This window comes from Macaca fascicularis, chromosome 11, assembly GCF_037993035.2.
Source record: "Macaca fascicularis isolate 582-1 chromosome 11, T2T-MFA8v1.1".
NCBI classification, from domain to species: domain Eukaryota; kingdom Metazoa; phylum Chordata; class Mammalia; order Primates; family Cercopithecidae; genus Macaca; species Macaca fascicularis.
Genome location: NC_088385.1, coordinates 73,109,859 through 73,124,720, shown reverse-complemented (window position 1 = coordinate 73,124,720; position 14,862 = coordinate 73,109,859). Strand labels below are relative to the sequence as shown.

The 14,862-nt window shown below is 42.2% G+C and overlaps 1 protein-coding gene across 3 annotated transcripts in view; it reads right to left on the bottom strand.

The window, feature by feature from the left end:
• Positions 1-4,418: 4,418 nt before the first annotated feature.
• Positions 4,419-14,862, bottom strand: part of HELB (DNA helicase B) — a 36,022-nt gene continuing 25,578 nt past the window's right edge. For all 3 annotated transcript variants that reach the window (XR_012420445.1, XM_015431167.4, XM_015431168.4), the window contains 2 exons: positions 10,868-11,359; positions 4,419-4,532 (listed from right to left, as the gene is read on the bottom strand). Coding sequence is in view for 2 of the 3 variants with exons in the window: in XM_015431167.4 (XP_015286653.3) it covers positions 4,431-4,532; positions 10,868-11,359 (594 nt within the window). In the remaining variant the exon portion in view is untranslated. The remainder of the gene's footprint in view (positions 4,533-10,867; positions 11,360-14,862) is intronic.

The following is a 14,862-nucleotide window of genomic DNA, read 5'->3' as shown; positions in this document are numbered from 1 at the left end:
GCACTTTGGGAATCTGAGGCAAGTGGATCATGAGGTCAGGAGATCAAGACCATCCTGGCTAACACGGTGAAACCCCATCTCTACTAAAAATAAAAAAAATTAGTCGGGCATGGTGGTGTGCGCCTGTAGTCCCAGCTACTCGAGAGGCTGAGGCAGGAGAATGGCGTGGAGCTTGCAGTGAGCCGAGATCGCGCCACTGCACTCCAGCCTGGGCGACAGAGTGAGACTCCGTCTCAAAATAATAATAATAATAATAATAATCTCTTCAATAAATGGAGCTGAACAATTGAATTGTCACATGCAAAAGAATAAAGTGGGATCCCTACCTCACACCATATACAAAAATTAACTAAAAGTGAATCGAAGATCTAAGTGTAAGAGCCAAAACTTGTAAGTTATTAGAAGAAAAAATTGTAGTAAATCATCATGACTTTGGATAGGCAATAGTTTCTTGGATATAACACCAAAAGCACAAGCAGCAGCAACAACAAAAATAGATACACTGGTCATCATCAGAATTTAAAACTTGCACCTCAAAGGACACTTATTAGTCCGTTTTTACACTGCTATAAAGAACTACCTGAGACTGAGTAATTTATAAAGAAAAGAGGTTTAATTGACTCACAGTTCCACATGGCTGGGGAGGCCTCAGAAACCACAATCATGGCAAAAGGTAAAGAAGAAGCAAGCACCTTCTTTACAAGGTGGCAGGAGAAGAGGGGTGGGGGGCGGGGAGTGCCATACTTTAAAACCATCAGCTATCATGAGAACTCACTCACCATCACCAGAACAGCATGGGAGAAACCCCCATGATCCAATCACCTCCCACCAGGACCCTTCCTCGACACATGGGGATTACAATTTGAGATGAGATTTGGGTGGTGACAGAGAGCCAAACCATATCAGATACCATCCAGATAATTAAAATAAAATTCACAGAATGGGAGGAAATTTTTGCTAATTATGTTTCTGATAATGGACTTAAATGTTGAAAATATAAAGAATTCTTACATTTTGTGATGGTTAATATTAGGCATCAACTAGATTGAGAGACACCTGGATGGCTGATGAAGCATTGTTCCAGGGTGTGTCTGTGACGGTGTTGCTGAGGGAGACTGACACTGGAGTCAATGGACTGGGAGAGGAAGACGCACCCTCAGTGTGGCTGGACACTATCCAGTTGGCTGCCAGTGATGCCAGAACACAGCAGGTGGATGAAGGGAGATAAGCAGCGTGCTTGCTGAGTCTGCTCCCTCTCTTCCTGTGCTGTGCAGAATGCTTGACTTCCTCTCCTCCTGCCCTTGGACACCAGACTCCAGGTTTTTCCACCTTTGGACTTTGTGACTTGCACCAATTGCTTCCCAGAGTCTCCTGGGCCTTTGGTCTCAGACTGCAGGCTGCACTGTCAGTGTCCCTGGTTTTGAGGCTTTCAGACTTGGGCTGAGCCATGCTATTAGCTTCTCTCCTTCCCCAGCTTGCAGATGGCCTATCGTGGGACTTTGCTTTATAATCGTGTGAGCCAGTTCTCTCTAATTGTGATGGTTAATACTGAGTGTCAACTTGATTGGATTGAAGGATGCAAAGTGTTGATCCTGGGTGTGTCTGTGAGGGTGCTGCCAAGGGAGATTAACATTTGAGTCAGTGGGCTGGGGAAGGCAGACCCACCCTTAATCTGGTGGGCACAATTTAACCAGCTGCCAGCAAATATAAAGCAGACAGAAAAACATGAAAAGGTGAGACTGGCCTAGCCTCCCAACCTACATCTTTCTCCTGTTCTGGATGCTTCCTGCCCTCAAATATCAGACTCCAAGTTCTTCAGTTTTGAGACTCCAACTGGCTCTCCTTGCTCCTCAGGCTTGCAGACAACCTATTGTGGGACCTTGTGATCATGTAAGTTAATACTTAATAAACCCCCCTGCCTCCACACACACATATATATATATCCTATTAGTTGTGGCCCTCTAGGGTACCCTACCTAATACACTAATAAAGTTCCTTTTATATCCACATATATCCTATTGGTTCCATAACTCTGGAGAACCCTCACTAATACAATTTCAGTGATAAAAAGAAAAAATATCCAATTTAAAAGTGTGCAAAAGACCTGAATATACGTTTCTCTAGGGGACATACAAATGGTCAATACTCACATGAAAGCTGTTCAACATCATTAGCCATAAGAAAAATGCAAATCAAAACCACAATGAAATGCTACTTCATATCCACTAGGATGGCTATAATCAAGAAGTCAGATGATAATAAACATTGGAGAGAATAGGGAGAAACTGGAACTCTCATACACTGCTGGTGAGAAGATAATTTGGTGCAGCTGGTTTGGAAAAAGTCTGGCAGCACCTCAAAATGTTAAACATAGAATTAACATATGACCCATCAATTCTACTCCCAGTTATATACCCAAAAGTGAAAGCATATGTCCACATAAAAATTTACACACAGATGTTCATAGCAGCATTTCATAATAGCCAAAAAGTAGGAAATAACCCAAATAAATGTCCATCAACCGATGAATGTACAAATTCAATGTCCTTTATCCATATACTGGGATATTATTTGGCAATAAAAGAGACGAAGCACTGACATATTACTGGTACAACACGGATGGAGTCTGAAAACATCATGCTAGTCAAATAAGTCAGGAACAAAGAACCACATGTCCGCAATAGGCAAGTCTATTGGGACTAAGAAAACCAGGTTACCTAGGGATGGGGGAAGTCAGGGGAATTATTGCTAAGGAGTGTGAGGTTTCTCTCTTTTTTTTTTTTTTTTGAGACAGAGTTTTGCTCTTATTGTCCAGGCTGGAGTGCAAAGGCATGATCTCAGCTCACTGCAACCTCCGTCTCCTGGGTTCAAGCGATTCTCCTGCCTCAGCCTCCCAAGTAGCTGGGATTACAGGCATGTGCCACCATGCCTGGCTAATTTTGTATTTTTAGTAGAGACAGAGTTTCTCCATGTTGGTCAGGTCAGTCTCAAACTCCTGACCTCAGGTGATCTGCTCGCCTTGGCCTCCCAAAGTGCTGGGATTACAGGCATAAACCACCACGCCCAGCCAGAGTGTGAGGTTCTTTGTGGGGTATGAAAATGTTCCAGGTTGGGCACGCTGGCTCACACTTGTAATCCTAACACTTTGGGAGGCCAAGGTGGGAGGATCATTTGAGCTCAGGAGTTCGAGACCAACCTGGAAAACATAGTGAGACCTCGTCTCTATTATTTAAAAAAAAAAAAAAAAAAGTTCTAAAATTGATTACAATGGTAATTGTCCAATTTGATGAATATACTAAAAGTCATTGAATTGTATACTTAAACTGGGGAAATGTATATGAATTATATCTCAATAAAACTATTAACCATTGATGCCTGAGGTTGCAACTTTCTGAATTTTTGCGATCGGACATCGGCGATGACCTTTAGCAGTGGGATATAAATAGCTCTCACATGTTTAGTGTCCCAATAATGGACACTACGCATAAATGGGTTAACAGATACATTTTTCCTCTTGACTTTTTCTTTTACCATTTAACATAGGTAAAAATTTAAAAATCAAATCATTCTGAGAGAGAAAAAAATTCCTAAGTGGAACATATTCAAAATAATGTGCTCCCAACTCAGAAAGCATTTCCAAGGAAAAGTCTCAGGTAGGCTGGGCCCCAGGCGGCAGTGATGGAGTGAGCAGCAGTCTTGTAAAATGACCACAATCTAACATCCTAAGAGGCATGTCAATAATATCTACAGATGCAGTTACAGCTTTTCTTTGCCACTGCTTCAACCCATTGGCAAAGATAACACATGACGATCATCAAAGTTACGAAGGCATTATCCTAAAAATACGACATGTTTTAATGCACATAATTTTTTTTTTTTTTTTTGAGATGAAGTCTCGCTCTGTCATCCAGGCTGGAGTGCAGTGGTGCGATCTCAGCTCACTACAACCTCCGCCTCCCAGGTTCAAGCGATTCTCCTGCCTCAACCTCCCGAGTAGCTGGGACTACAGGCGTGTGCTACCATACCCAGATAATTTTTGCATTTTTAGTAGTGATGGGGTTTCACCATGTTGGTCAGGCTGGTCTCAAACTCTTGGCCGCTGGTGATCTGCCTGCCTCAGCCTCCCAAAGTGCTGGGATTACAGGCGTGAGCCACTGCACCCGGCTTGATGTACACAATTGTATAAAAATATATATGTATATAAAATATCTAATCTCTTCACTTATGTCCAGTGCTACCAGTTCTCACAATGACATATGTTGAAATCATTAATATTTTCTTTGATTAAATGGATTTAAAACATTTGCTAACACACAAATACCTTAAAACTCCAGTTATGGGCAACTTTTTTTATCTTGGTACTTTGATGTTACGATGTTCATTTTGTCTCCAAAAGAAAAAATAGTTACTCTGAGCAATTTGAAATAAAACTAAGTTTCTTGATTATCTGTGGGCTTGAAAAGTTGCCTGGGAATTAAATTATTCAGTCTCAAATTCTGAAGTCTGGAAGACACTTGTGGAGATTCTCCCACCTGTTAGAACAATTAAAAGAACAAAGTTAACTTTGTAAAAATGTAGTTAGACTACCCTATGTACTTGTATTCCCTCTGCTTCAGAAAAAGAAATAATGCACCTTCCCCAACCCTTGAAAGGCTTGAGCAACCAAAGCAATTGGCTATCAGCTCCTTGTAGGATCACACCTGCTTTGCTCACTGTGGTATCTCCAGGACCCAGCTCTGGGGCTGGCATTTAGAAGTAACTATGTACTGAATTAGTACATGTGTCTAACTTCTAAAGGTGTAGACAGGGCTCACTACATAATTTGGCAGCCCAGTCCAAAATTAAAATGATGGCCCCTTGTTCAAAATTAAGAATTTCAAGATGGTGATTACAGAACATTTTAAATTTTTTTAAGTGTGGGGCCTGAGTCCTGGAGGACTGCCCATGTTGCCTGCCCATGAAGTCAGTTCTGGATATGTAAGATAAAACATTGCAATGCTACAGTCATATTCTTTGTGCTACTGATGATTCCAAAGTGGGCCAGTATCGTCATGAAGTTTCACCACCATAAAGAAATGAAAAGAGTAAGCACAATTCAATTTTAGGAAAAGGGTCTTTCTTTGGAATTGCCTCTCTTTTCTGCTCATGTCAAAAGCCTTATTTCAGGACTTCTGTAAGAGATGACAAGTTTAATTTCAGAAAAAAGATGTTTTCCTGAGATGGAAATTCCATCAAAGAGTTGATCTGGGATACAGAATGGAACTTAGCAGGGATTCTACTGTCCAAGAGGGGAAAAAGAAGAAACTTCCCCCTCCACCCTCAACTATGTCCATTTGAATCACTTTTCCCAAAAGATCTGACCCTCTTTTCCCAATCTGGTTAATGGTGCTGGATCTACTTGTATGCCTGAGCCAGAAGCCTTGGAGTTATCCTTAGACCCAACCCCACCTGCATCCAACTGATCATTACGTCCCATCAGCTATATCCTTAGCATCAGCTATATCCTTAGCATCTCTTCTCCATCCCCATTGCTACATCCTAATGTTAGAGTCTCCTCATTTTACTCAGGTTACTGAAATAATCTTTCGGCTGGGAACTCATTCCCTACTCTCTCCCTAACCATCATCATCCACTAAACCTCAGTCAACATCACCTTCATAAATTTCAATTCACAGAGCACTTAAAATGCTTCTACTGTTCTCCATTGCAATCAGAAGAATGTACGACCTCTTCAGAAGACCCTGTGCCCATCCTCCCTGCCAGTTCCTGTGTCTGCGGCCCATCCTCTCACCGTGCCCTGTGCTCCAGCCACACTGTTTTACACCTGTAGTCTCCTAATGTGCCAGGACTTCACATGCTGTGCCCTGTGTCAGACTGACTCTTAGAGAACCTTTTCCCTGTGCCATATCCATTTGGGGACAAAGGATATAAGTATTCCCCATTTACAGCTCAGCCCGGTTCTGGCAGGTTACATCAGCACTTTTTCCACTGGGTTCCCCCTTCTTACCTTTATTACGGCCTTGGAAGCTTAAAGACTCACCTGAACAAGTCTACTGCCAGCACTTAAAGCAATTCTTATGCTTCTATTGGAACTACATTTGGAAATTACTTATAATCTCACCTTTTTTTAAAAAAAAAACACAAAATCCATTACCCAAATTGGATCCTCTAACTCATAAAACCAGAAAACAAATGCCTTTGGATTATTTCCTAAACTCAGAATAGGTCTCAGTAGAAGTTTGCTCCCCTTATAAACATTCAAAAGGATCTTTTACTGCCTCAAAAGTGATTCCAAAAGGAATTGTCAAAGTAAAGGGGGGCACTACAAGAATAAAAGTATGACTTTCAGTATAACCTGAAAGAACAATATTCTGAAGGTCTGATTTTTTTTTTAAAGTTTCATTGCCATATATTCATGACTCATATTTTGATCACTAAGTATTTCCGAGGTATTACCATGTGATCAGCAATTGTACCAAATGTTCTAGCAGATCAAAAATGATATACTGTCCTCAAGAAGCTTCATTTACAGAGTCAAGGTTATTGCAAGTGCAGTACAGAAGGGGGGGTGTGTGCCCTCCTACGGGAATTCAGAGAAAGAGAAGCCTTCAGGAACAACACAGAAACTGAGCTGGATTACAACAATGAGAGAGAGAGGATGGTGTGAGGTGATCATCTTTGAACTACTTTATCTTCCTTCTGCTATATATACCCAACGTACTACACCCACTCCTTCTGGTTACCATGGAAGAAGGGTCCTCTGTCCCTAATCCTGTCTCAGGGCAACCCCTCTACTTATTCTCTTGATTTTTCCCATCTTACCCACATCAGGACTCCAATTCTGCAATTATCCTCTCTCTCTGAATCATGAATTTCTGGTTCTCCATTGGACCATTCTCGCAGCACACTAAGATGCCTTAATGTACTCATCCAAAGTAAACAAACCAATAAGGTTTTCCTTGACCACAAGTCCTCTATTCAGATACAACCACCTTTGCTTTTTTCAGCAGCCCTCTTCAAAACCTGTCTCCACTGCTTCCTCCACCCTTTCAGCTCCCATTCTCTCATCAGCCCCCTCAGTCCAGGCTTTTTTTCCCTCCCCACAACCCTGGTTTTCCTTCTATCTCACTTCCACTCCTTTTTAGTTCCTCCTCCTCTGCTAGATCTCTAAAAGCTGGGAATACCCCAGAATTCTGTCGTCAGGCCCCCTCCTCTATCTGCAGTCTCTTCTGAAATTAACCCACCTAGTCCTTTCAATATCACTACATGCCAATGATTCCCAAGTGGACCTTTCCTACCCTACTCCCTGCTGAGGCTCTAAACTCCTCTACCAACCACTGACTTACTCAACAAGTCCATGTACATTTCCGATTAGTACCTTAAACAACAGCACGCCACAAGAGAATGCTTCATTTCCCCAAATGAGTTCTCCTCACATCTTTCTCATCTCAGGAAATGGCACTGCTATTCCCCAAATTGCTTTAGCCAAAAATCCAGGAATCATCCTGGATTACTTTCTCTTTTACCCCATCAAATCTAATCAGAAAGTCATACAGACTCCATCTCCAAAATGCATCCAGACTCCAACCACAAATTACCAGCCCCGCTCTTTCATTAGGCTCTCCCCACGATGCTCTCCTACTGGTCTCCTCACTCCCCCTTCACTTTCCACAGTTCCCTCTCCACAGAAGCCAGAGGGATTGTTTATTTTTTATGTATGTATGTATGTATTTTTGAGACAGGGTCTCATTCTGTCATCCAGGCTGGAATGCAGTGGCACCATCACAGCTCACCACAGCCTCAACCTCCTGGGGTCAGGTGATCCTCCCACCTCAGTCTCCTAGGCAGCTAAGACAACAGGCACCCAGCACCACCCCCAGCTAATTTTTGTTTGAATTTTTGGTTGAGATGGGGTTTCGCCATGTTGCCCAGGCTGGTCTTAAACTTCTGGGCTCAAGTGATCCGCCCACTTTAGCCTCCCAAAGTGCTAAGATTACAGGTGTGAGCCACCATGCCCAGCTTTTTTTTTTTTTTTTTGAGACAGGGTCTTGGTCTGTCACCCAGGCTGCTGGAATGGGATGTCACAATCACAGTTCACCACAGCCTGGAACTCCTGGGATGAAGCAATCCTCCTACCTTAGCTTCCTGGGTAGTTGGGACTGCAGATATGCACTACCACGTTCAGCTAATTTTTTACTATTTTTGTAGAGATGGAGTCTCGCTATGTTGCCCAGGCTGGTCTCAAACTCCTGGGCTCAAGCGATCCTCCCACCTGGCTCCTGAAACTGTTTGAATTACAAGTGTGAGCCACCACACCCAGCAGGGATTGCGGTTTTGTTTTTGAGACAGGCTTTTGCTCTGTCACCCAGGCTGGGGTACCACGATGCAATCACAGCTCAATGCAGCCTCAACCTCTCAGTCTCAAGTGATCCTCCTGCCTCAGCCTCCTGAGTAGCTGGGACTGTAGGTGCATGCCACCATGCCCAGTTAATTTTTGTATTTTTAGTAGAGATGGGGGTTCATCATATTACCCAGGCTGGTCTCAAACTCCTGGGCTCAGGCAATTCTCTCACCTCCGCCTGCCAAAGTGCTGGGATTATAGGTATGAGCCACCATGCTGGGACTATGTTTAAGCAGGTATCAGATGATATCACACCAATGCTTCCAGCCCTCCAATGAATTCCCACTGCAAGCAGAATAAAATCCCAACTCATTCCCGTGGCCCTGCCCACTCTCCAACACTAGCACCTGCACCCTCTTCTTCACTCACTAGCCACCTTAGCCTGCCTTCCTCTTTGTCTTTTGTTTTGTTTTGTTTTGTTTTTGAGACGGAGTTTTGCTCTTGTTGTCCAGGCTGGAGTGCAGTGGTGTGATCTCGGCTCACTGCAACCTCTGCCTCCCGGGTTCAAATGACTCTCCTCCCTCAGCCTCTCGAGTAGCTGGGATTACAGGTGCCAGCTACCATGTCTGGCTACTTTTTTGTATTTTTAGTAGAGAAAAGGTTTCCCCATGTTGGCCAGGCTGGTCTCGAACTCCTGATCTCAGGTGATCCACCCTCCTCAGCCTCCCAAAGTGCTGGGATTACAGGTGTGAGCCACTGCACTAGGCCAACCAGCCTTCCTCTTTGAATAAAATCATTCCCTTTCCAGGCTTTGCATTATTTACATCCTCAGAGGCCCCCATGCTGGCTCCTTGGTAACATTCAGTGCTCAGCTCACATGTCACCTTTTTAGGGAGGCATGACCTGGTCAAAATAGCACCTCCTGCCCACCACACCCCCTGCCATTCCCTATGTCCTTGCCTTGGTTTTCATTTTCATAGACTCTTAATCTGAAATGTGACTTTCTCTTGTATTTCTTGCCTATGCTGGAATGTAATATCCACGAAGCCAGTATTGGTGTGCTTTCCTCCCTTAACGTTTAGATCAGTGACTGGCAGGTTTTTATTTTTATTTTTTCAATTTTTTCCTAAATGTATTTTTCCAAATGCTAAATGAGAGGAGACAGAAAAAGGCATTCAAGATGAGGGACACCGCAAGAGTCAAAAGGAGGATGAAAAAGTTTGATTCATTTTAGTGAGCTGAAGACACTAGCTTGACAAAAGCAGAAAAAGCATAGTGGGAAATGAAACGATGTGGAGATACCTGGAATCAAACTGAGAAACGTCTCAAATTCCAAAGCTAAATAGTCTATAATTTATGTTGTAGGCACCTGGGAGACACTGAAGCTTTTGAACAAAGAAGTGAATCTTAATGGACACCTGAAGCCTTGAACACTACCGGACCCAAATGTATTGGTTTTTCCTATACATACATACCTATAAAAAAGGTTAATGTATAAATCAGGAACAGTAAAAGATTAGCAACAATAACATAAAAAATAAAGCAATTCAGTAAAATAAGGATCACTTGACACAGGCACTACAATACTGAGACTTACTCCGATAACTAAGATGGTGGCAAGTGACTAACGGGCGGGGAGTGTCCACAGTGTGGACACACTGGACAAAGGGAGAATTCACAGAATGAGATGGTGTGAGATTTCATCACACTGCCCAGAATGGCATAAAACTTAAAACTGACGAATTGTTTATTTCTGGAATTTTCCATTTAATATTTTTGGACCACGGTTGACCATAGGTAACTGAAACCATGGAAAGCAAAATCATGGAAAAAGGGGAATGCTACATTATGAGAATGGGAACAAGAAAGGGGAGGGCAGCCAGGTCACCAACCATCCAAGAAGATGGTAGAGAGTGAAAGGAAGGCGAGTCCATGGTGATTCTAAGATTTTAAGCCATGTAACTAGGAAGATGGTGATTGAAACAGAGAAACTGGAAGAGAGAGTAAGATTCTGGGCTGTGGTTCCAGAAAGTCAATCTCTGGGAACAAAGACACAGATTAGGCAGCTGGTTCATTAACCCCTCTTCAGTGCCAGAGCACTCAGCAAATCACCACATTACCGACATAGCCGGCTGTCTCCACCAAGACATCAGTGTGAGAGTGCGAACTGTCACTTATCTCTAATTCCTGGTGCCTGAAATGTTACTATAGTCAAAACTTTGTTGGCCAAATCACTGGTGCTAAGGAGAGGGCTGAAACTGTGAGAATGAGGCAGTTCTCAAAGGAAAAAAAAACTGAGCTTTGGGGAGCTGTCTTCAGTTAGAGGCTGTGAAGCAGAAAAGGAGTGAGGAAACGAAGTGGAGATCAGACAGTGAGGTAAAGGAAATTTGACAGAAATGAGAAAAACAAGTGTTTTTAAGTCCAACAGCACAATGCAACACTAATAAAAGCACACAGTCATTTATAAGCACACTGAAGTCAGCAATATTTAAATAAAACTTGGGAACATGCAAACATCACTCCTACCATAAGAATTTTGCTTGGACTTTCATCATCATTCACACCACAAGTTCTTTTGGATGCTCGCGATTTTGGTAAATCATCATCTGTATCCACTCCATCAGGTGAAGATAATTGCCATCTTTCAGCAAAGGTGAGTGTCCTCTCATCAGGCGAAGAGGCCTCGCTCCAGGTGACATCATTTGTCATGGCGTGGTCTGTGACTACAGGGAGTGGAGATGCTGACGGTGTGCTGGGTCCTCCACTGTCTCCAGAGTTCTTCCGTGGGGTCTGAAAATCTGCTGGAGGTGCACCGCTAGAGGACAGCTTACTTTGCAAGAAATGTTTCAAACGAGTTTTTCTAGGAAAACTGTTTTTCATAATGGCATTCCGGAGCTGAGACTCCTCTGCAATCACGTACACTCGGCAGCGGCCCCTGGTCACGGCGGTGTAGACATGCTGCCAGTGCTGGCGGCCCGCCTTCCCCACCACATAGACAACCGTTTGCTCCTCGGACCCCTGGGAGGAAAAATATGGTGTGAAGACTAAATGCTATAAAACAGGTTCAGACAGTTTACAGACAAGGAAAGGAGACAACTCCTCAGTGCTCTCAAGCACTTCTACCTGGCCAGACTATTATTATGTGTCCATCTTACGGGTTCCATTTTTATTCATCCTCCAGGAACTCTAAACACACTGCTAAACGTGCTGCTAAGTTCAGGTCTCACAGGTCCACAGCTGGCTTGTAGAAACCCAGCAGCAAACTTTAAAGACTGCATGCAGTACTAAATCTTTCCTAATAAAAGACTGAAATGATGGTACAGGCTTCATGTGTAAATGTGTTGACCCATTACTACATATAATGGAAAAATATAAAAACTTCAGTAATAGTAAAACTATAGATATATTATATATAAATATATGTATATAAAATGTTACATATAATGATAAAATATGGAAATTTTAAGTAGCAAGTAATAGGTGAATATATATTATATACTTATAAAATATATACACAGTGGCATACTATTTTGTGAATATCAAAGATACTTTAAAACAACATTTTGAAAACCGTATATATATATCTCTCTATATATACATAGATATATAGACACACACACATATAGAATGGTCACAATTGTATAGCAATATAGTTACTCTGATCCAAAACAAGTATATAAAAAAAGAACATAGCTATATACGATGAAACAAAACAAATCACAAAAACGGAGATAAATTCTACCAAATTTTTTATTAATGTCTCCAAACGGAGGGCCTATGGGTGATTTTTTTTCTCCTACTTGTCTGTATTTTTCCATTGTTGGGCAACTTATTTCTTTTATCAAGATAAACAAAAAAGAAAACAATGAACCTTTGTCTTTTAACAAAAAATTGGATAGGCAAGAAAAATACTCAATGTCATCCTGTAACTGTAAGAAAACAATTTCAAGTTTGAGGGCTATTCTTAGTCCTATATTCTGAGATCAGTGGATCCAGTGCCAACAGAGACAAAGAAATGGTTTGTAGCATTATCTCCCCCATTGCTCCGACATTGCTCCTGCCAAAGGAAAAATTGTGGGAAGACAACTGACAAGATGGGGCAAGTAAAAAATACACATCCACTGCAAATAAACTCTTGCTCAGCAAGCTCTTCTACCTCCGTAGACAGAGAGTTTGAAGTAGCTTCTTAGATTGTAAAAGTTTGATAACCACATCTTTCCAATGTTGCTGGGTCTCAGAAATTGACATAAATGGTACTTGATTACATACATTTCCACAGATATATGGCACCACTCTTCACCTTAGACTTATATTGTGTATTCTCAAATATGAAAATGTCTACCTAAACTCAACTAACCTAGTTCTTAATTATCAAGCGACACTGAGAAAAATATAGTTATAATAGTAGATATACTATTATTAATACTTAATGCTCTCATTATCAGTCTCCCTGTACCTTCTCTTGCCCAATCCATCATCCTCATGGCAGGCACAGCGATATTTGTAAAATGCAAATCCAATCATATTAGACGCTGCTTAAAACCTCTAATGGCTCGCAGGGACTCCAAATAAAGTCCTAACCCCTTAATGTGTTTGTAAAGCCCTTCGAGAGCCAGCTTGGCCCTGCTCCTCTCCCTCCTTTTTTCCCTTTCTTTTCCATGAACCATGCTCCACCCAGCACAAGGGACTTCCAGGTGGTCCTGTCAGCATTCCTCAGTCCATGGCCTTGATCTGGCCCGTGTCTGGAGTAGCCGCCCCATCTATTACTCTCCAGCACCTGTACTTCCTCTATCACAGGCTGTACCGACCCTAAGCTCCTAAGCTCCGTGAAGGCAGAGCTTCACCTTTACCCCACTCACTGTTCTTTCTCCAGTACCTCACTGAGTGAACGATGATTAAAAATTAAAATGTCGGCCTGGCACAGTGGCTCACGCCTGTAATCCCAATACTTTGGGAGGCCGAGGAGGGTAGATCACGAGGTCAGGAGATCGAGACCATCCTGGCTAACACGGTGAAACCCCGTCTCTACTAAAAATACAAAAAGTTAGCTGGGCGTGGTGGCGGGCGCCTGTAGTCCCAGCCACTCGGGAGACTGAGGCAGGAGAATGGTGTGAACCTGGGAGGCGGAGCTTGCAGTGAGCCGAGATCGCGCCACTGCACTCCAGCCTGGGTGACGGAGCGAGACTCCATCTCAAAAAAAAAAAAAAAAAATTAAAACGTCATGCTACAGGAGCCGAAGGACTGCCATCCCTGAAATTCTGTACTCTAGGATGGTACTTAAGTCTACCTCAGAAAGACATAGACACCTAACTTCACCTTGATAACCTGCTATAAATAATTTACCCATTGCTTTAAATCTCCTTGAATCATCAGAACTGTCAAACTTCTTAAGGAGGTAAGTTTCCTATATTTACTTTTAATTATGTATATGTCTATTCTATAAATTGGTTCTACAACTCAACAACTTGTATGAAGAGCCACAAAACCTTCAACAGCTCCCCATTTCACTCAGAGTAAAAGCCGAAGTCCTTAAAATAGTCTAGAATAGCACTGTCTAATACAAATACAAACAAGTCATATATGTAGCTTAACATTTTCTAGTAGTCTCATTAAAAAAGAAATGGATAGAATTAATGTTAATAATATACCTGTATTTTACTTAAGCTAACATATCCAAAATATTATCATTTTAAAATATAATCAATATTAAATTATTAATAAAAGACTACATCTTTGAAATTCTATATTTTATATACCCAGAACAGTACGATTTGGATACTAAATTTTCATCAGAAATACTTAATCTATTTCTAGAGTTCATAAAATTTGTAGTTGAAAAAGAAGATTCACATACCCAAGTTGTTCCAAACATAGTTTTTCCAACATACAGAAGTTTTCCAATGACTGTATCTAGTAATTTTTGTTTTGTTTATTTGTTTTTGTTTTTGAGACAGGGTCTCACTCTGTCACCTGGGCTGCAATGCAGTGGCGCAATCTCGGCTTATTGCAGCCTCCAGCTCCCAGGCTCTAGTGATCCTCCCACCTCAGCTCCCTGAGTAGCTAGGACTATGGGTTCATGCCACCATGTCTGGCTAATGTTTTGTATTTTTTGTAGAGATGGGGTTTCACTATGTTGCCCGGGCTGGTCTTGAACTCCTGGGCTCAAATGACTCGCCCCCTCAGCACCCCAAAATACTGGGATTACAGGTGTGAGCCACTGTGCCCAGCCTAGTATCCAGTTTTTAAATTAAAATTCAGTTTTTCAGTCACTCTAGCCACATTTCCAGTGCTCAATAGCTATGCGCGGCTAGTGGCTAACATACTAGATAGTGCAGGCCTTCAAATGCTCTAGGAGGTGACCTGGCCCCACCATCCTCCTACCCTCTTTACCTCATATTAATTTTCCTGTCTCATTTAGTGTCAGTCTCCTACAGTGGCTGCCTTGCTATTCCTGCTCCTCAACTATACCAGACAGACTCTCACCTTAGAACCCTGCCCTTGGCTATTCCTCAACCTAGAAT